Source organism: Sphaerulina musiva (genome assembly GCF_000320565.1).
Source record: "Sphaerulina musiva SO2202 unplaced genomic scaffold SEPMUscaffold_9, whole genome shotgun sequence".
Taxonomy (NCBI): domain Eukaryota; kingdom Fungi; phylum Ascomycota; class Dothideomycetes; order Mycosphaerellales; family Mycosphaerellaceae; genus Sphaerulina; species Sphaerulina musiva.
In genome coordinates, this window is record NW_016017391.1 from 974,949 (window position 1) to 995,906 (window position 20,958).

The 20,958-nt window shown below is 51.0% G+C and overlaps 6 protein-coding genes across 6 annotated transcripts; 2 read left to right on the forward strand and 4 right to left on the reverse strand.

Annotated features, from left to right (window-relative positions):
- The first annotated feature begins 596 nt into the window (after nucleotides 1–596).
- On the forward strand, nucleotides 597–2,287 carry SEPMUDRAFT_151115 (ATP11-domain-containing protein). Its single transcript, XM_016906605.1, has one exon. The coding sequence runs from the start codon at nucleotides 745–747 to the stop codon at nucleotides 1,726–1,728; it is 984 nt and encodes a 327-aa protein (XP_016758174.1). The 5' UTR covers nucleotides 597–744; the 3' UTR covers nucleotides 1,729–2,287.
- Nucleotides 2,288–3,591: 1,304 nt separating this feature from the next.
- Nucleotides 3,592–6,781, reverse strand: SEPMUDRAFT_151116 (uncharacterized protein). The gene is made up of 3 exons (XM_016906606.1): nucleotides 5,929–6,781; nucleotides 5,184–5,870; nucleotides 3,592–5,046 (listed from the first exon to the last, which is right to left on the reverse strand). The coding sequence occupies exons 1-3, from the start codon at nucleotides 6,539–6,541 to the stop codon at nucleotides 3,776–3,778; spliced, it is 2,571 nt and encodes an 856-aa protein (XP_016758175.1). The 5' UTR covers nucleotides 6,542–6,781; the 3' UTR covers nucleotides 3,592–3,775.
- Nucleotides 6,782–7,399: 618 nt separating this feature from the next.
- Nucleotides 7,400–10,821, forward strand: SEPMUDRAFT_158247 (uncharacterized protein; the record flags this gene model as incomplete). Its single annotated transcript, XM_016907779.1, has 1 exon — nucleotides 7,400–10,821. One exon carries the CDS (start codon nucleotides 7,400–7,402, stop codon nucleotides 10,559–10,561), a length of 3,162 nt encoding a protein of 1,053 aa, XP_016758176.1. The 3' UTR covers nucleotides 10,562–10,821.
- Nucleotides 10,822–14,966: 4,145 nt separating this feature from the next.
- Nucleotides 14,967–15,377, reverse strand: SEPMUDRAFT_119784 (uncharacterized protein; the record flags this gene model as incomplete). The annotated part of the gene is made up of 1 exon (XM_016901542.1): nucleotides 14,967–15,377. One exon carries the CDS (start codon nucleotides 15,375–15,377, stop codon nucleotides 14,967–14,969), a length of 411 nt encoding a protein of 136 aa, XP_016758177.1.
- A 2,032-nt stretch (nucleotides 15,378–17,409) lies between these two features.
- Nucleotides 17,410–17,808, reverse strand: SEPMUDRAFT_119785 (uncharacterized protein; the record flags this gene model as incomplete). The annotated part of the gene is made up of 1 exon (XM_016901543.1): nucleotides 17,410–17,808. One exon carries the CDS (start codon nucleotides 17,806–17,808, stop codon nucleotides 17,410–17,412), a length of 399 nt encoding a protein of 132 aa, XP_016758178.1.
- Nucleotides 17,809–18,975: 1,167 nt separating this feature from the next.
- On the reverse strand, nucleotides 18,976–20,873 carry SEPMUDRAFT_151117 (tRNA-synt_1g-domain-containing protein). The gene has a single exon (XM_016906607.1). The coding sequence runs from the start codon at nucleotides 20,851–20,853 to the stop codon at nucleotides 19,006–19,008; it is 1,848 nt and encodes a 615-aa protein (XP_016758179.1). The 5' UTR covers nucleotides 20,854–20,873; the 3' UTR covers nucleotides 18,976–19,005.
- Nucleotides 20,874–20,958: the final 85 nt, after the last annotated feature.

A 20,958-nucleotide genomic window follows, 5' to 3' on the forward strand; every position in this document is an offset into this window, starting at 1 on the left:
AGTAATAATATATATATAAGTCTAAGATAGTAGTAGTATATAAGAGTACTTTCTAGTTAATATAAAGAGTATATAGAGATATATATTTAGATCGTCTAGTACAAACTCCTAGAATATAAGTAAACAAAATATATAAATATATATACTAGAACTAGTACTAGGGTACAAAAAGTCTATAATAGTATAGTAATAGTATAGTAACAGTATAGTAACAGTATAGTAACAGTATAGTAACGATCCGGTATTATAACGGTATTGTAACGGTATAGTAATAGTATCTAGTATTTACTATTGTCGAGATAGTAAATAGTAGAGAACTATAATACAGAGTCGGTAAGTATAGAGTAAATAATAGTTTTTAGATAGCTCGATAGAAGTAGATACAAAGGAAGAAGAAAAAACATAACCTGCACTCGTAATTTAAACTATGCACTCGTTCCGTCTTGGGATGCGTTTTGAATGCTTAGTCAGGAGTGCGTAGAACCTCAGAACGAGTGCGAGTCAGCGCCGCACGCTGGCCTCGGGCCCTCGGCAATGCAAGCGTCGTTCTATCTAGGAGGTACGGAGGTAGGAGGTACTGTATCTTCGAGTGCACGTGAGACGGCAACAGAACGACGGGACCTCACAAGCGCGCAGGCTAAGCCATCTCCACATGCGGCTTCGCATGGTATTCCTGGAGCCGATGGATGCATGAGGCGTAGGAGGTAGGACAAGTTGTTGGGAGTGAAGCCTGCTCTATCCACCATGAACTCCTCCTCTTCCCTCCTGTTCCGCCGAGCAGCCTCGCGCTGTCACCCGTCGTCCCTCCAGCGCAGCCAACGCCGCTGGGCTCAAGTGCACGATGTCCGCTTCTTCGCGCTGCACCCGCCGCTCAACGACAAGATCCAGGAACGATACCGCGACAAGCTGCGGCAGAAGGCGCGCGAGAAGGGCGTCGACGACGTGGAGGAGCTGAAGCAAGTCTACCAGGAGCGCATCTCGCAGCTGCGCAAGGAGAGCCTCGTACCGGGCCTCAATGCTCCTCTGACCGAACAACACCAACCACCGCCCACCCCTCAGAATGCCAGCGCGAGCATCCCCTACCAACCCCCGCCGCCCCCTCAACCGCTCGTCGATCCCGCTATCCAGAAAGTTACCAAGAGCGAAAGTCCCGTTAAGACGCTCGCCTCCTTCATCGATGTGGAAAAGACGGCACAACTACCTCACAAGGAGATCGAGACCATCTGGCGGCTACGGCATGTTCGCGACCCACAGTCGCTATGCGCTGCCATGCAAGCCGACACTTTTAAGCGTATCTTTCAGACGGCAAAGAAACACCCACAATTCATCCTTCCCCTCCCACGGCCTGAGCAAGGCGCGGAAATACACTTTCTACAATGGACATTTCCCACCGAGACCACCGCGACAGTACTCTTTACACACCTTGCCGAGTTCAAGATGCGGGGGGAATACGCTCAGCCCCATACCACGATCACGCATCATCTAGATCTACTGGACAGCAAAGGCTTGGTGCTGCTAGAAGGGAGAGTGCAGGAGAATAGAGGCATCAGTGTGGATGAGGGCAAGTTCTTGTTAATGAACCTGCAGAAGTTCTATGGCTTCGAGGCCATTAGCGCAGTGGCGAAAGAGAGCAAGGAGAAGAGAGGCAAGCTCATGGAGCAGTTTAGTGGTGGCGATGAGACCTTCAATGTGGAAGAATTGCTGGAAGAGGCAGAGAAAGTGCCGTGAGGTGCAGTGTAGTCGAGGTGTACGATTATAAGCGGCGATATGATGAGTATTGCGCTTGCACGCAGTCGCTAGCCAGAAGACGCACAGACCTGTCAGAGGAACGCAGGGAGTGGAGAGAATCAGTCAGGCTTGTACCTCGACACTAACTCTCTGATGGCAGCAGCTCCGGTCCTGCTTAGAATAGAATGGAAAAAGTCAGACCACACAGAGACCAGTCACGACTACAGCTGGCTCGAGATGGATACTCACGACCCCACGAAGCACTGTCTATCTTCACCACCACACCTTTTTCTCCAGTGTCATAGGCGTCAAGTCTTGATTTGGCTTCTTTGTTGAGGGATGAGGAGGCATTGTGGTGACGAGAGGAACGATGATGATGCTCTCTTTTGAGGGATGTGTGCTATCATTGAAAGCTGGTTCGTGCTAATATCCAACCCTTTATTTAGCAGATGGTCAATATGACTGCATTCAAGAAGCTGCAATCTCACTCGCATCGATGTCACCGCGTCGTCGAAAAGAAGATCGAACAATGAATAGAGCAACAAAGACAAAGAAGCACAACCCACGATTCCTTTGTCCCACAACATCTATTCCCATCCTCCACCCTTTTCTTCCACAAAGCCTTTGTCAATCGTCTCTTCCCCACCGACCTACATTCACATATATACCCCTTCATTCACGCCATTTTGAAGATTCTTTCTCGGACCAGCTTTCTAGACCTAGTCTCAGAGTCTGGTCTGGAAATTCTCACCACTCTTTCCTATCCAGCATCATCAGAAAAGGAGAAGTTTCCAGTTTGCCGGTCGAACTGTACACTTTCACTCATCACATTCATTACACTTCTTCCTTTCTGACGACTAGACTTTTCTGGAAAAAGGAATTCACCCCTTTGGCAAGCCATTCCAACTCAGACCAGCAGGAAAGGAAAGAACAAGAAAAAAAGAAATCATGTTCACCAAACCCCACGCCTTTTTCCACTCCTTCTCTAGACCAAGACCAACAACAACAACATCCTCCTCATCCTCCTCCTCCTCTTCAAAAATCACCTTCGAACCCCTCCCCGCCCCAGTAGCGTCCGTCGTGCTCCAAAGCTGGGACGACCACGTCTCCAGCTGGCAAGGCTCCTCAGACGCCTTGGCAGACTGGCTCAATGGCCGCTGGGCCAAAACCGGAGTCGTAGTTTCCAAAGAAACGATTTGTTTTACTTTACGTTTGGCCGGTCGAGATGCTCATATGGGCTTACCCGATCCTTTGGCAGGGAGATTTTTGCGGTCGGGTGTGGAATGGGTTTGTTGATATAATATAACTGTAAGGTACATTAACCTTTGGGTAGAGCAAGGAATTTTTTCAAAGCTTGCTGCTGGCTGGCTGGCTGGATGATGGACTGATGAATCGGTACTGCGAGCGAGAGAGCGGGAGGTAAGTACAGGTAAGTAAGTCAGCAAATACAGGTGAGGAGGAAAAAAGCTTGAGAATGAGCCCATATCACACCTGCCTTGCCTACCTACCTATGATGAACATCACTCAGTTATACAAAAACATACATATATGTATTATGATCATAAAAAAGGACAAAACGTAAGTAAAAGTATAACCAGATTTCTACAAACCTATTTCATTCCATTCCAGTCCATTCTCTGATTATTATACATATACTTTCCCTCCCTCACTGGTAGCCTCACTCAGTAGAACGTTGATAATATCCGTGTCATACGATGCGATGTATACATGGTAGTTGAGCAGAAACCCCCCCCCCCATTGCTGTCGCTACCAGCGCACACCACAGGGCATGGGCAAGCGTGATCAAGAATGCAATGACTGTTGTCATACAGCAGGATGGCGACAGGCACGATTGGCTGATCTGGTAAAGGCTCATAAATTTGCAGAAACCTAGTCTGCTACAAAAAGAACAGGATACATGTACTCTCAGTCGTGCGGGTATACTATGTTCTCCGCCAGCACTCAAGTCGTAAACCTATGCCTCTTATCAATCCGCTTCAGCTGTGCTAACGGTTGCAGGCACTTTTAAGAATGTGCAAACTTTTGGTTATTCCTCCATATCCTCGTCTTCCTCTTCACTTCCGTCCTCGTCAGCATCGACCTCGGCGAGTAGATCTCTGTCCTCCTCGTCCAGTTCTGCTCCTCCGTCCTCGTCATCAGGCTCAGGATCGACATCCATTTGCTGGCCACGGCCACTCGTCGCCTTCTTCGCACTCGGCCTCCGTTTCGGTTCAGTCTTCTCTCGCTTGATCGCAGGTTTGTGTGGGCGCACTCCATTCTCTTCCACTGGCTCCACGCCATTGCCTGCGGTACTACTCTTTCGACTTCGGGCTGCCGGTGGGTGTCCCCTCTCGCGCTCCTGTTCGCGCTCCAGTCTTCGGGCCATAGCCTGTCCCGGGAGATTGTCTTGCCAGCGGTCGAGTCTCCTACTGGCTCTTCGAAAGCTCTGCGCCAAGCTTTTGGACTCCTCGCCAACATCGCCAGGCTCCTGGGGCATCTTCACATATCCGGCGTATAGCACTCTTGGGCGGCGCCAGAGGTCCACATTGTCGAATGGATCTTCCACAGTAGCGCCCCGATGCCAATCGTCGTTCTTTTCCGCTCGATCTTTGGCCTTGCGGATCTTGCCCAGCTCTTCCTCTGAATCGTAGTCCGCAGGCATGTACTTCAGGCGCTTCCAAGCACGAATGATGGGGCTCTCGGATTCCCGCCTATCTCGCGCTTCCTCGTGGGATTTCCTTATCCGTCGATCCAAGGTGTAGTCAATTTGCATCTTGCGGTGGTTGATGACCGCCGATTGATGCTGTGTGATACCTCTGTGTCGCTTCTGCGCTTGATATGAGGGCGTCGGGATGTGTGTTGCTGGACTCTGGAAAGACAGCTGCTGACCGCCAGGGGAGATGCCAGTTGCAGCAGCGAGTTTGTTGGTGTTCCCGAAGGCGAAGGAGCCCCCGTGCGACTGAACGGGACCATTGGGCCCATTGTTGACGAATTGCATCTGAGTTCCGGTGTTAGGTAGTAGTGGCACAGGCTGAGATGGCGCCGCACCCGCAGCTGTCGCAGTTGCCTCCTTGCCTGCTTTGTTCCTTCTCCAGTTGCCTCGACCGGGCCCTTTCTTAGCAGGAGCGGCGGCGGGAACAGGACGAGAGGGTGAGTTCTCGGGAGCGGCATCATCACTGTTGAGGAGGGTGTTGATGCCCATGCCACTGGCGAGAGGTTTCGCGTTGACTGCCTGGAAGCCGCGTGCCGCAGGGGACGGCGATCGCGTGTAGTCGCTTGCAGTTTCGTGGTGCAGCGCGGATCGGCCGACGGATGTTGCTGTGTTGGTGTTAGCGCGGCATCCATGTGGTGGATGGAGAGGTGGGCAATAGAGAGAAGGGAAACATAAGAGGGAAATATAAGAGGGAAATATAAGAGGGAAGGAAGTAGAAGAGGGAAAGGAAAGAGTCACTCACGTCCCGCCATGCGGTGGTAGCCCGTCTCAGAACCCTCGTCGTCACTAGGAGCGGGATTGTGGCCGGTTGTCAGCCCTTTCTCTTTGCGAGCCCGTTTTAGAGCGGTCATGGCCGGACTCGGCTCGCTCGCCAGAATGGCGATTCGCTCCTTCCGTTTGACTTCGCCAAAGTGTTTCTCGCTTTCCGTGTCCACGTTCTCCAACTCTGCCTGCTCGTCGGTCAAGGCCTCCAGTGTCGGGACCTTGAGCGGCAGCACATCAGTGCCCTCCTCCCCTTCGCCATACACGCCGGCACCGAATGGGTTATTCTGCGTTGCCTCGATGCTGAAGTCACTCTCCAAATACCACCAGATCAGCCACAGGAACGCCTTAGCTCTGCTCTCGCTACTCAACGTGGGCCGCATCACCAGATCGAAGAAGTCTCGCGGCGGAGGAAAATGGACCTCGCTTATCTTGGGCGCGTACTGGCTCATGACGAAGATGAGGTTGACGGGATTCGTGCGCGGCATCGAGGCAGCTTTGATCTCCTCCATCGTGCTGGGCTGTGGCTCGTCCTCGGTGGCTCCTTTGAGAATGGATTTCAGTCGCGGCGCGTCTTGAAGCTGTTTGTACGCATTTGGGTCCTGGTCGGCTTGCAGGGCAGGAATGGAGTGGTATGTTCGCAGCTGTGCGCGCATTTCAGGAAAGACTATCGGATGAGTGTCAGCACCAGTCCCATCAGCACACGAGCTGCGCCCCTGACCTACAATTCAAAGTAGTATTCATTCTCCCTACATTGACCAACAAGCACACCATCGCCATGCTAATTGCCCCCGCCTGGTCCTGGAGCAGCTTCTCTTTGAGGATCTTGCTGCACTTGCTGCTCTTGGCCATAGCGTCGATGTAGATGTCGGCAAAAGTGTGTCCATGGGTACCATCGCTGTACTTGGTGAAGCACTTGGTGGTATCATCGAAGACGATCTTGAGGAAATCATATTGTATGTCCTTGCGCCATAGCGGAATGCCATCTTCCTTCTTCAAATGCCTGATCTTGTTCCCGCTGTACACGGAACTCGTAGCACCGCTCTTGTTGTGGCGCACGGATGTAGTGGTCGATGTGTACATGGGCTCGTCTCGGTCGTTGTCGCCATTGTGTATACTGTTGTCTCGGGGGGTTGCAACGCTCTCGTCCTCGTCCAGCTGGTCAGCCTTGCGCTTGGGCGGCATCGGACTGGGCGCGGGTGTAATGTCGACCGAAGGCGGAGGTGGGAGCGGAGGTTGTGATGGCGGAGCTGCTGCTGCTGCTGCTATGGGCACTGCTGGCGCTGGAGCAGGAGACCTGGCAGGCTCAGCGGGTTGCATGATGCTAGACAGATCCATGCCGGGCGGTGGTTTCAGGTGTGACACAGGTACTGTAAGCCCGCAAAGGCAGATAAGGTCGCTTCCGCCGTGGATCAGTCCATCTCACGCGACGCGCTGCAGTGTGTGCAGCTCGATCATAAGCGGTAGATGGTTGGTCGGGGGCAGGCAGGTAAGGTATGCGCGGAGTGGGAGACACAGCAAGCAAGCAGCAAGCAAGAAGAGGAGTCGAGATGGAGGGAGCGAGGGAACAGCGGCGCATCGACCCAAAGTTCGCGGTACCTCTATATCGGACGTAGACGTAGAGGTGGCTCGAGCACCCTGTGATGAGCTTGAGCAATCATTGGAACGCCGCGATTCCGACCGAAGCAGTATACAGAAACGCCACCATATTCATTCGTGCACCTCGACCATCTTCTTCACGCGTCGGTCTCTGCATCGTGGACCTTTCTTTTTGCCGGGAGTGCGTCGCTCCATTGCATGCCCATCCCAGCGGTGGACACGCTGGACCCAGTCTCGCAATGTGTAGGTGGACGTGGACAGGAGTGAGATGATGTGGCGGCGCACCCAGGCAGTTTTTCGAGGCGTCAGAAACGAGAGTCTTGGCATCAGATTGGTGGAGGTACCACTAGGATACCTTACTCGTAGTATACATTACCTTACAGTGATACGGAGAGGGTAAGCTTGCGTGACGTGTCCAACATCTTCTGCCATCGTCCAAGTACTCCAGCGGCATCTGCAGACCACGTGTGCCTAGTAGCAAGTTGTGCAGAAGGAGTTGAGGCTCACTCTCCGCAAACGAGCAGCATACCTACCTGTATTACCTACCTGACCTATTACACCGCAATATCAGCCCACTCTTCACAACCCACCTCAATCATGCCGGCGTCCAAGCAGCCTCAACCGCGCTTCAGGACGATACAGAAGCTCAAGATTGACTACGCTCCTGTTGGCATCACTCAATATGAGTCCACCAGAACTGGTATGCGTGTCGCTGTAGTCGACAGAGCTGGGCCGAAGGTCGAGGGAGAATTCGCTCTCGCCACAGAGATCAACGATGACTCCGGCTCGCCACATACCCTGGAGCATCTCGTGTTCATGGGCTCCAAGTCGTACAAGTACACTGGGCTGCTCGACCGATTGTCCAGCAGAGCTTTCTCGACAACAAATGCTGGTACAGCGACAGACTATACCTCGTACTCGCTCAACACCGCCGGCTGGGAAGGCTTTGCACAGATCTTGCCGGTCTATTTGGAACACTTGATCGTGCCTACATTGACCGATGCAGGGTGCTACACAGAGGTGCATCACATTGATGGCACTGGCCATGATGCTGGTGTCGTCTACTCCGAGATGCAAGCTCGTGAGAACACTTCTGGCGATCTGATGGAATTGCAGCGAAGACGACTCATGTATCCCGAGGGCAATGGTTTCCGCTCGGAAACAGGCGGTACGACTCCAGAACTACGACGGTTGACTGCGGATCGCATTCGTGCGTACCACAAGGAGATGTACCAGCCCAAGAATCTGCGCGTCATCATCACCGGTGAGATTGATCACGATGAACTTTTGCAGATTCTTGACGATTTTGAGACAACAATCGTGGACGATGTGCCAACGCTGGACGCACCATTCCGCCGACCTTGGGTCGATTCGACACCGACGCCGAAGCTTGCGCAAACAAAGGTCGACACGATCAAGTTTCCGGAGGAGGATGAGTCGATGGGAGAAGTCACTGTTGGCTATCTGGGACCAAAATGCGACGATGCGGTAGCCAACGCAGCTCTCTCTGTGGTCATAACTTACCTTGCAGGTTCTTCGATCAGTGTTCTGGAGAACACTTTGGTTGAGCGCGAACAACTGTGCAGTGCAGTCTATTATGAGTACGAGACACGGCCAGACGTCGTTATCTGGTTTGACTTGACTTCGATCGAGACGCCACGTTTACAAGAAGTCTACCAACGTTTCCTCGAAGTGTTGAAGGAGACTGCAGCCAAGCCTTTGGACATGAACTACCTGCACGACTGCTTGAAGCGAGAACGAAGACGCATCACGGAGCAGGCAGAGAACTCTGAGACGTTCTTCACGCAGCCTCTCATCGAAGATCACTGCTTCAGCCCGAGAGATGGTAGCGCTCTCAAAGACCTCGAGGACATGAGCGAACTTGATGAAGTGACCAAGTGGTCGGAGGAGGAGTGGCGAAACTTCTTCAAGAAGTACTTTGTCGATACGCACCATGTGTGCGTGCTTGGTGTGCCGTCGTTCGAATTACAGAAACAGCTCGCTGATGACGAACAAGCACGAGTGCGAGCACAACAAGAAAAACTGGGAGAAGCGGGACTCAAAGAGCTCGCCGAAAGACTGGAGAAGGCCAAGGCTGAGAATGGCAAGACGATTCCGGAGTCCATGCTGGAGCAGTTTCGCCAGCCCAGTGTAGATTCTGTCAACTTCATCCGCACGGGCACAGCTTGGTCTGGCGCAGCTCGGCAGCTGGGGTCTGGTGACCCAGAAGCGCAAGCAATCATCGACAAAGCGGACGACGGATCTTCTACCTTCATTCACTTCGAAGACATTCCATCGAATTTCGTGCGCGTCAAGCTCTACTATGGCACAGCCAGAGTACCAGATGAGCTACGACCCATTATGAGCCTATACATCACCAACTTCTTCACGACACCTGTGACCATCGATGGTAAACGAGTGGAGTTTGAGGATCTTGTCTCTGATCTCGAGAAATTGACGACCTCATACTGGGTGAACACCAGCAGTAGCGGCAGACAGCAGATGCTGGGCCTCTCCCTCGTCACCGAGGGCGAAACATACGAGCAAGCCATCTCTCGCATACGAACGGTCTTCTTCGATGCTATCCACGACCCCGTACGACTTCGTGCATCCCTCACCAAGCTGCTGGCAGATCTCCCGAGCGAGAAACGCGATGGGAATGCGATGGCGTGGGCAGTGAACAGCATGATCCACTCAAATCGCTCTGCAAATCGTCGTGCCACGTCTGCGCTGACCAAGACGCTATACCTCAAGCGTCTTCGAAAGCTGCTCAAGACCGACGAGAAGGCGGTGATTGCCAAACTTGAGCAACTCTGCTTAGCACTGCACAGGCCAGAGAACTTCCGAGTGTACGTGGCGGCCAATCTCAGCAAGCTCAACAACCCAGTGGCAGCCTGGAACAAACTCACGCAAGGGCTTGACACATCACAGCCTCTCGAACCACTTGACGAGTCGTCGACAACGATTTCCGAGGTGGGCAAGAAGCCTGGCTCGGCAGCATACATTGTGCCGATTCCCGCAAGCGATAGCTCCTACCTCATCCTCACCTCTCAGGGCCCATCCACGTACAGTGACCCCGATCTTCCCGCGCTCATGGTAGCCATTGCCTACCTTCGCGCAGTGGAAGGGCCCCTCTGGGTCGCCATTCGCGGCACCGGTCTTGCATATGGAGCTTCGATACGCCGTACCACCGAGCTCGGCCAAATCTACTTCTCCATCGACCGCTCACCAGATTGCTTCAAAGCCTTTGTCGCAGGCAAAGCCGAGCTGGAAGGCTACGCATCCGGCACGAAGGAGCTAAAGAAACTCGCAATCGAATCTGCAGTAGGTGAAATTGTGTATGAAATGGCAGAAGAAGCGCCAAACATGGGAGCGGCGGCGGACGAGAGCTTCGCGAGTCAAATTCTGCGTGGCTTGCCGAAAACGTGGTCGAAGGATATGTTGAAGAAGATTCAGGGCGTCAGCATCGATCAGGTGCGAGAGTCGATCCACAAGTGGTTGCTGCCTCTCTTCGATGCCAAGAAGGCGAATCTGGTTGTGACGTGTGCCTCTGGAATGAAGGAGACGATGCGGGAAAACTTTTCTGGTGCGGGCTTCGCAGTTGAGGTGAAGGACCTGTCTTTCTTTGAGGATGATTACGGGCTCGCGGACCCTGGTGGAGAGGACGAAGAAGAAGAAGAAGAGGATGAGGATGAGGATATGGAGGAGGGCGAGGAGGGCGAGGAAGATGATGACGAAGGCGATGAGGAAGAGGTCTAGACACTCGATTGACACACGCACGCGCCTCGCGTCCGGTGATGTAAAAGCTCAATTGCAATGGGTGACTCAGGCGGGGAGGCAGTGAAGTTCTCACGCCCGCAAAAAAACAAAAGTTGACATTCCATAGTCATCGTTCCCAAGATAAAATACCTGCACACAACATCCCAAGGCCTGCCAAGGAATCCATCCATTCGTACATTAGATTACCTCCTAGTTGCTTCGTGAAATCATCATCATCGTAGATTAAATCACAAACTTGAAGCTGCACCTGTGGTTCGGCTCCTCTTTGGGAGCAGGCAGTGAGAGTATGTACCTCCGTAGGAGAGAAAATAAAACAGCAAGGTAGGTACCTGTAGGGGAGGTTGTTCTGCAGGCAGGGCTTAATTAGTGCCGATCCCACGACGCTGATCTCACTAGCGTGGTGGAGGACAAAGCATATAGGGCTGAAGCGTAGATACGGTAGCTACGGTCAGGTCAGGTCAGGTCAGGTCAGGTAGCTATTCGCAGCCAGATGCTGACAGGGGAGGTAAGGGAGTTCCCGTGTTGAAGGATGCAACTACTCCTCCAGGGCCCGGTTCCTTTCATCAGTGGAGAGGGTGGAGAGGATAGTGGAGCTGATATGGAAGGATTGGGGAAGAGTTCGTTCGGCTGGTCTCTGTCTGCGCCTCGATCCTCGGTTCGTTTTCAGCCTCCTCTATGGATCCCTTAGGTATGTTCCTTTTCACTTGAGGAGTGCGTGGAGGGAAGGAAGTATGTAGGTAGTTGTTCCTGTGGGAAGAAGAAGAAAAAAGACATCGTCGTCGTCGCCGAGTGCATGGGGATTATTCCAGGACATGCAGGACCAGCAGGAACCGGGCGATGGTGACTGCATGAACACACCTTACCTCAGCAGCATGCATAACCTACCTATTAACGTCTATTACTAGGTATTTTGTAAGTTATTCAGGTCGTGCTGGGCGCAGGTACCCACCTTTGGACCTGTACCGAGTTCATGTCATGCCCGCTGTTGTGTCTGCCTAGGAATACCGAAGGCACCTGTATCTAAGAACACAGACTGATGACGCTTGGGCCAGAGGGCGATCAGAGTGCCGGTGAGGCTCCGCCAACTACCTCCTACGCTAGCTACCGAACCTCCTACGCTCACTGCACTTTCATCCTTTTTGACGTTGCTTCACTCACCCTCACCCGCACCTTCGCCCTCGCCCTTCCCGTCCTGCTCCTACATTCGGATCGGCTTAGTTTCTGCTGCGCATCGGGACAAGACCATGATGTGTCCATTCACCTACCTACGTGTCCCCAAGGTAGTAGCCGCGCACCTGGGAGTCACCCCAGTCATGCACGCACGATGACTGTGCGCTCTTCCATAGATCCTCCCGCTCCTCCTACTCCGATCCCTTCACACTGCCTTGCTAGCTACCTAATGCCGTCTGCAGCAGATGCGGACGGCAGACGCCGACTGCACGAGCCGTTCCCTCCCATTCCATCTGTTCTTAGGCACCTCCGCCTTCAATCCTCAGGACACACACACCAACCCCGTTGCTGCCTGCGCCCTCCCATGTCACTTCACTTCCTTCTTGCTGCGGACCGTGTCCAAACACAGTCAACAGCCCAAGTCACTCTCTCCAGAAGTAGACTGTTAGCGTCGTACGCTGCTTTTTGTCCGGACTAACGTCACCCTTCTGTGATCACCTGGATGCCTACCTACCGCATGCTTCCCTTCCTACCTACCAATCCGCTTCACCTGAGGCAACTGCAGTGTGCTACCATGGTTCGTGTCCACCAGAGCGAGGGCGCTAAGGCTTTGTATAGGCCGATGAGTCGTCGCTCCGCCCGTTGTGGTTGTTGGCGGAGCATAGACTCACTCGTCTGCTCCGTACTGAGGCCGCTCTAGCCTTCTGCCTGAGCAGGCACTGCTGAGGTTGGTGTCCACTGCTGCTGCTGCTGCTGCTGCTGATGATGATGTCTTTTGCTTGTCCGTTGTCACATATATTCTCACCCATGCCGCTCGTCATCTGTTCTTCTCATCCAACAACAGACAGCAAGAACCACAACAGCAGGCAGCATATCAGCAAGAACCCCAACAGCAAGAACCATAACATCAAGAACACCAACAGCACACCATAATACAATCCAACTCCACCATCCCGCCTAAGAGACTTCACTCCGCCTCCAAGAGCATTAGCATCCAACAAGAACCCGGCACACCGCCCCTTCCTACCATCACCACGACGGAGTCCACATTACCAACATCATCAGCATCGACCTTAGCAATGATGTCCACAATGGCAGGCGGCGAGCAAAACATCCTTAACGGATTCTTCACTGCAGATTCGACCCCACAAGATCTTCCTTGCAGCACCCGTCTCTTCTCAATGGCACCCTCAAGCCGACCGGCTCGCGGTTCTGGTGGTTCCAAGAACCCGCAACCCCGTGATCCTCCAAGTGGCCGGCGGGAGCGTGCACGAAGGGGTCCAACTCCCAGGGACCCTCCGAAGAGTCGTCATTAAGCAGTCAGTCAATACTGCTGAGAGTGACGGCTGGCCCGCTGGAAAATCACTCGAGAGCCTTCTCGACCCTTTCTTATACCCAAGGTCGACGGGCTGCCTGACGGTCACCGGTGACTAGATCAGGCCTCCAAGATCCCACATTACATCGAGATCGGTTGAGATGCCGATTATTGTGCCGCATGCCTTCCTTTGTGGCGGCACCACTTATTATTATTATCATCATCAGCAGCAGCAGCAGCATTATCATCCACGACGACGAGGACGACGACGACGATAAACTATCTGGCTGGCAGACGACACACCGAGGTTCTCTAAGCAAGCCTTATGCTTAATTGATTGAACATCATCAGGGAAAGGCGCAATAAAAGGAGGATAGTCTCACGACTCATTAGCATTACAGCATCATCACAAGCATAGCAACAGGGGTCAACGGAGTTTGACGTAGGAATAGACATTTTTTTGCAGCATCTTTTGACATTACCAACAGAGTAATGCTTACCTTGGATGAGTGAGGATTATTTTTAGTCCTCTCCACCACATTGCGATGGAGCTTGGGATGGAATAGATATTTGAATCTCCAGTCAGTTAGGTAGTTCTCAACATCACATCCAGCTAGTGGAGAAGGAACATAAAGACGACGAATTACAAACGGCCTTTCTCTCCCGTAATGGGCGGTTTGATTGGCCGCTACATTGGGAAAGACCTTTCGATTATATCTTGCTCGTTACTTATACTTATTTGATACTTTGTTTTCTTGTTTTTTGTTTTTGCACGGGAGGTAGTACCTTAAGGTACCTCGTTGAAGAATGCCTCTAGTTGGTAGTTAGGTCCAGGTAGTATATTTTAAGAGCGGTACGTAAGGTAGCTAAGGTAAGCAGGAAGAAAGGAAGGAACATAGTTAAATTTAGATTCCCTTTTCTTTTTCTTTTCTTTTTTTGAGGCTTAAGGCTTAAGGCTTGAAGCTTGGCTTTAGAGCGCCTGTCTGAGGCTGTCTGAAGGGTTTATCTGCTTAGTGCCTTAGTCTTGTCTTTGTCTTTGTTTTGGGGCAAAAACCTGATGAGAATGGATGGATGAATGAATGAATGAAGAAATGAATGAAATCGTTCGCGGGGTCGTTTTTTGCTAAGGTATATTTCTTCTTCTGTGTTGTTATCTCTATTACAAAAGTCTGCTGTGTCGAGAGGGGAGGGGCGGGGGGTGGGGTGGTTTGTCTGCTTCTTCTTCTTCTTCTTCTTCTTCGCTGCTAGCTAGCTAGCTAGGAGAGAAACTACCTACCTCAAGGATCAAGGGCGGAGGAGGCGGCGAGTAGATGTAGACGGGAGAGGTAACTGGTAAGTAAGGGTAGTCGGTACCTAGGTAGGGGAGGTTACGGAGAGGTGAGTATGTTCCATTGACCCTAACATTATCAGGATTCATTCCGACTTGTAGTAGTCGTAGTAGGAAGGAAGAAAAAGAAAATGAGTTTGATGAAAAGACGTGTGTAAGAAGTCTTGATATTTGATGTTTGTAATATGTTTTTTTTTTCTCTCTCTTCAATTGGAGAGGGAGCTGTTTCGTCGTGGGATTTGGTTTTCGTCGCAGTCGTAGGATTCTCGTAGGCCGTCGTTCTTTTTTTGTTGGCGCATGTCGGGGGGAGAGAGAGGGAGAGAGAGAGAGAGAGAGAGAGGGAGAGGAGAAGTTTTTGGTGCATGTCGCAAAGAGGAGAAGGGAGGGCAAAAGAAAGAGAGGCCTGTCTACCTATTAGTCCCTGGATACTCACTCACTCCCCCTTATAGCTAGTGTCTCGGAGTTGCCTCCTCTTTCCTATTCGAAAAAGTAAGAGTATTTCTGCTTACCCGTCATCTCGTAACTGTTCTTCTCTTCTTTCTCTTCCACCCTTCCACCCCGCCCTCCATCTCTCAACAGTACGGCGGCTGCCTCCCAGTGCAGAGAACTTGCCAGCTCCTTCCGCCTGATACAATATTTTTGCATCCAGTGTTGGAGATGGAGATGGCGTCGATTTGATAATCATCTGTGCATTTGTCGTCCGAATATACCAGGACGCTGCACCGAAATCCAGCGTTCGTTTTGAAGATGCTCATTGGATTGCCCTTTGTGATAATGGAGCATCCGGACCCTCCACCATAGTGGTTGTCATTGAGCCATGACTTTTTCTCGTAAGCGCGTCCAGCCGGACAATCATTGGCATAGAAGAGTTTGGCTTGACCTGAGCACTCCCCGCATTGTGGAGGTGGCCCGGCTAAGGAAGGCGAGAGGAGGAGAAAGAATGTCAGGACGATGGAGGTGGTGATGCTGATAGGTGGAGACATGTTTCGTCTTTGGGGGGCTGGGACAGATGATGGTCCAATTGATCAGGTATGTTGTTGTTGTTGTAGAAGAGAATTGACACGACACCTCTATGCTGACTGACTATTATACTGTATACCTAGGTGGACCTGGATAGACAGCTCCAACAGACATCCAGGTATCTACCAGGTACAGACTCAGTATCCTCGCGCACAGTCTGTTGGTATGTACCGGAATTACCCAGTCGAACAGTCTCGACACCCAAGTGACCCTCTCCCCCCTTCCCGAGAACGTGGATCAACATGCTTCTCCTCAATCGGACTGGTCACTTCGTGTTGCCATCCTCCCCATCAGGCGATACCAACAAGGAACTGCGTGGTACACGTGCAAGTGGTTGTATTATTAGTGGGCACTCCGCTCTCAACTGGACAACTCTATCGCAGATTCGCAACCCCGACCCCCCTTGACTAGTTTCTTCAGCACAACTAAATCTCGAAAAGGCAGCGTGGACGCTGCCTTCATTACGATCCAAGGGGAGTTGGGTACAGCACTATTACCACTACTACTGCAGCCTCATTCTCCAACATCCAACATCCTTTCATCAACTTCTTACAAGAGGTAAGTAAGAACTAAAAAGATTTCAACTACCTACCTGACCTACCTGACCTAGTTAGTCCTTACTTTCCCCGAACAACATGTACTATCGTACCCTAGGAAACTTCTGGCGAGTTTTGTTACTTTCCATTGTATTCAACATCGGGTCCAAAACGGGATATCGAGACAAAGATCGGAAAATCGATCTTTAGGTATTTAATCTATCCTTCTTCCTGTAGGCTGTTGTAGGCTATTGTTGTTAGCTACCTTAGGTACATACAGTACATATCTGTACTGTACCTGCAACCTCTACCTTGCAACGCTCTAGGCTCTAGGTAGCTCTGTTCTTTATACTTTACACTTCACACTTCATACTTCAAACATATACATATCCAGACTTTCCGAAGAAATATGGAATACCGTACACCAGAGTACGACAATCCCTAGGTATATATCTAATCAGTTATAGCCCCAATCAACTCCACATAGGCAATACGAAAAAAAGGACTTACAGCAGAGTATAAGGTAAGTACCTATATGTACCTGTGTATCAGTACATCTTTTTGAGAAAAGAAAAAGAAAGAAAAAGAAAACCCCAACGTCCCTGGATAGGTAGGTACAATATGAAACGGGTTTCCTTTTTCTTCTTCTCCTTCTTTTTTTTTGCCCTTACCTTTTTTTTCCTCTCTGACTTTTCCTCTCCTCTCTGACTTTTCATCGGGAGGAGAAACAAAAGAACTCGGAGGGGTTTTCTTTTGAGAGAGAGAGAGATAATGGACAGAATGACCTCATGTATGTATAGTAGGTAGGTACCAATGTATGTATGTATGTATATGTACAACATATAAACAAGTCGAACTCGCAGAACCATCTTTTTTTTTTCTTGATTGATTTTTTGTTTTCGAATTTTCTTCTTCGTCTTGAAATTCAGGGTAAGGGATCGATCGTTTCTCGTTCTCGTTCGTCGTAGAATAGAATGGGATGGGATGGAATTTGGTTTCATCGCATAATTCTTGTAGGTCGTTAATCTTCGTTTTTTTTTGGTGTGTGTGTGGGGTTTGCCTTCTTTTCGATGGTAAAGATGAATCGATGGATGGATGGACGGCGAGAGAGAAGAGAGGGAGGGAGGGTTGATCTTTTTTTGGGTGTTCTGTTCGCGGGATTGTTAACTCGAAAATGTTCATCATTCACTGGTGAGAGGTAAATATAGGGAAAAAAAAAGGCTTTCTTTTCCCCCCACCCTATTGCTATGCGATGCCATACTCTTGGCTTTGATGAAGAGGCGAGCGAGCGAGCGAGCCCTATAAGTTCTCAGGCAAACTTACAATTTTCTTTTTTCTTCATCGTGATTTTCTTTTTTTTTTGGGGTGTGGTAGTAAGAAGGGTACCCTTCTTACTCTTCCTCCTCCTCCTCCTCTTCTTCTTCCACCATAGTCCTTCCCCCTCCCCTCCCCTCTTCTCTCAACAAAACGGCTCCGTTCTCGGGGTGCAAAAAATCTCCCAACTTTGCGCGCCCCCGTTAATGTTGGCGCATCCACTCCACGAGATGGAGCTCGCGTCGAGAAAGTGCTTGCATTCTTCGTCCGAGTAGACAATAAGGCTGCAACGATTTCCAGACATTGTCTTGTTGAGGCTCAGTGGGTTGGACCCAGAAATTGTCGTGCATGGGAGTGGCGCATTGGATTCGTCTGAGTTTCCCCATTCCTGGTACGTTCCCTGAATAGGGTTGCTACAATCGTTGGAGGAGAAGAGTTGGGCGCTACCGTCGCAGCTCCCGCATCGTGGCTTAGGGGTGAAGCTCAATGAAGGCGAGACGATGAGAAAGAATGTGAGGATGGAGGTGATGATGGGCGAAGACATTGTGGTTGTTGTAGTTGTTGTTGTTGGTGTTGTTGTTGGTAGTAGTGGTGGTGGTATAAGTAAGACGTCCTGTTCAGTATGTAGTAGTGAGGAAGTAATGTAGCAGCTATCCTGCGCCGACTATATAGCACAACAGCAACACAAAAGAACCACTTACCAAAAAACCTCATCTACCAGGTATTCTCTCACTCATCTCCCAGGTGTCCCATCAGTCTCGGACTCCCGGACTGACCCGAAAGCTGCACAGCCTTTGAGAGTCTGAGACAACCCCCCGAACGTGGGCTGCCTCCTTGCTGTGTTCTCGACTACTAGGTAGGTAGGTAGTCAGTGTACTGTATGTCCTTCGTGTTACTAGACTCCCGATGCAAATTCTATGTAGAACCTCCCCTTCCCAACGAGGCTATTGCTGACAGAGGGAATTACGGTCTACAAACCTAAAATATTTATGCATACAAGAATACGGACTGCTCTCCACTCGACATACATTTTATCTTACGTGCAGGGGAAAAAAATCGATCTCTTCTATGGAAGGTCGGGGGAAATATCGATCTTACGTCTGGTCACGGTTCACCTACCTACCCAATGCTTACTATTATTATTGATCATGAAGAAAAAAGAACAAGGCAAGATATATGAGGCCCCCTGCGCCCGCCCATGTGGGCTGTTGGTTTGGTTGCAGACTTTCCGAGAGACATGGAATCATGTGAACCACGATGGAGTTCGGCGGTATGGTGAGATGGGTCAGGATGGCGGTAATGTGTTGTTGGGTATGTCGGGTACCTGTATGTTGGGTTGTTGGTTTTGGGCAAGTTACTCAATAGAGGCAATGCGAAAGTGTTTCATCTAGAGGTGCTTACCTAATTTTGAGACTGTACAGGACAGCAGCTGCTTGGGCCAGCAAAGAGTATGGTCGGTGGGTAGGTAGTAAATCTTGGCTAAGCGGCCTAGGCCTCAGTACCTAGGTAAGGAATGTCTGACAGAAAAGCAGCTATGTGGGAAGGATACCCGACACTTCGGATGCGTACCAGGTCAATTGATTTCTGTCGTTGTCGTTGTTGTTGTTGCTGCTCTATACCTGGGGGAAAAAGGTCAAGGTACATGGCCGACACGTGCTACACATACATTAGTGGAGCATGATTGCTACAGCGTGTCTTGGGAATACAAAACTACCTGTACCAAGGTAAATACAGCACAGCTTTAATATGCGCTTGTCAATGGTGGAAACAACCTGCCCTCGTCTCCCTTTACAACCCTGAGCACTGGGACGCCGAAGCTGTCATCTTTCCCTAGTTGACACCATTCCCAGCTTCTGCGATCTTCAGCGACACCCAGCATGTCCAGCTGACGTTTCGCAGCTGTGGGCATGAAAGGCTGGAGCATGATGCCCACCAGTCGCAGAGCTTCGACTGCCAGGTAAATGCTCCTATCAATCTCCTCTTCCAACGCTTCGATGGATCTTCCGGCTTGTCGCAACTCGTCCAGTTCTTGCCCGGTGGTATCCGCCATCGCTGATTGTATCTGTGTGACCACCGTCCAAGGTGACAGTGAATTTAACATTGCATTGGATTCGAAGATGATTCGCATGATGCTTTTCAAAGCTTTGTTGGGTCGAAGTAGGTTCATTTGTTCGTCCACACGGCTGGGCTGCGTTCTCAACATGTCACAGAAGTTGCTCAGCCCTTCATCGCCACCATCTAGGCCTGAGACTGGGCCAGGTTGGTCGGGACGTGCATATCGCTTCACTGCACGTTCGATGTTCCACCTCTCGTTTAGCGTTACACGTGAGAGCAGATTTCCAAGGCCATTCTGGAGTCCCTTCCGGTACTTTCCAATGACGAAGCTGTTGTCGTAGCCCGCGTCGTCCTCGATGCCGCCGTCCTGAACCAAGTAGTAACGCAGACCGTCCGCTCCAAATCTTTCCAGTGCAAAGAACGGATCGACACCATTCCCGCTACTCTTGGCCATCTTGTGCTTACCGAGAGTCCAGTGCGCGTGCGTAAGAACTCGCTTGGGAATGGGCAGATCGAGCGCCATCAAGAATGCGGGCCAGTAGATACAATGGAAGCGCACAATATCCTTTCCAACGACTTGAACATCAGGTGGAAAGCCACACGCCGTCTCCTGCCCGGGTGTGAAGGGGTAGCCGGCGGCTGTTGCGTAGTTCAGAAGAGCATCGAGCCATACGTAGATGGTTTGCGTATCATCTGTAGGTACTGGGACACCCCACGACAGTCTTTCCGCGGGACGAGAGATGGAAAGATCTTCGAGTCCGGCTCGGACCTGTGCCACGACCTCGTTCATCCTCGATGGTGGATCGATATAATCGGGGTTTTCCTCGTAAAACTTCAACAATTTCCCTTGAAAGTCGCTCAGTCGAAAATGATAATTCGGCTCGTTGGTCCATTCCACCTCTTTGCCCGTCTCGATACTCGCCATGATCTTGCGTCCAGTCGCTGGCTCCACAATCATTTGAACCTGATTCTGAGGATAGAAAGTCTCATCCGATACGCTATACCAGCCTTCATGCTTCCTCTCATAGATGTGCCCTCGCTCTTCCAGCATCTGCCAGGCATATTCCACCCCTTCTTTGTGATGCTTGTCTGTGGTCCTGATGAAGATGTCATTACTGATGCCCGCCCGCTCAGCAAGACTCTTGAACACCTCCGCGCCCTGATCCACAAAATCTTGAGGCTCTATTCCTGCTTTTTGCGCTGCGCGCTGAACCTTCATCCCATGCTCGTCCGTGCCGGTGAGCAATATTGCTTTTCTGCCCTTCAGAACTTGCCATCGTTTAAGCACATCCGCCAACACCATGGTGTACATGTGGCCGATATGAGGCGCGGCATTGACGTAGAAGATGGGAGTCGTCACATAGAACGGCTTCTCATCTGGTCCGCCAGGCGCGTTCGTGGTCGCCAGAGTCCGGAGCCAGGGTTGTTGTGCAGCTATGCGGTGTCGGCAAATCCATTGCGCACGCCATCTTCGCGAGATGAGAGATTGTATCGGTGTCAATCGCGGCGAGAAGGCATTGATATGGGATCGCATCGCGTGCTGTGTTACTTTACGGCACTTCACTTGCTGGTCGTAGAAAGGGAAGAAGCTCAAGCTTGAAGCTCGGAGCGAACAGAAGTATATTGCCGACGTGTGACC

Excerpts from the sequence above, each read along its gene's own strand:
- SEPMUDRAFT_151115 (XM_016906605.1), top strand. The coding sequence starts at position 745 with ATGAACTCCTCCTCTTCCCTCCTGTTCCGCCGAGCAGCCTCGCGCTGT.
- SEPMUDRAFT_151116 (XM_016906606.1), bottom strand. The coding sequence starts at position 6,541 with ATGGATCTGTCTAGCATCATGCAACCCGCTGAGCCTGCCAGGTCTCCT. Across the intron at positions 5,871-5,928 it reads AATGAATACTACTTTGAATT|TCTTTCCTGAAATGCGCGCA; the intron begins GTAGGTCAGGGG and ends CTCATCCGATAG. Across the intron at positions 5,047-5,183 it reads CTACCACCGCATGGCGGGAC|CAACATCCGTCGGCCGATCC; the intron begins GTGAGTGACTCT and ends ACACCAACACAG.
- SEPMUDRAFT_151117 (XM_016906607.1), bottom strand. The coding sequence starts at position 20,853 with ATGCGATCCCATATCAATGCCTTCTCGCCGCGATTGACACCGATACAA.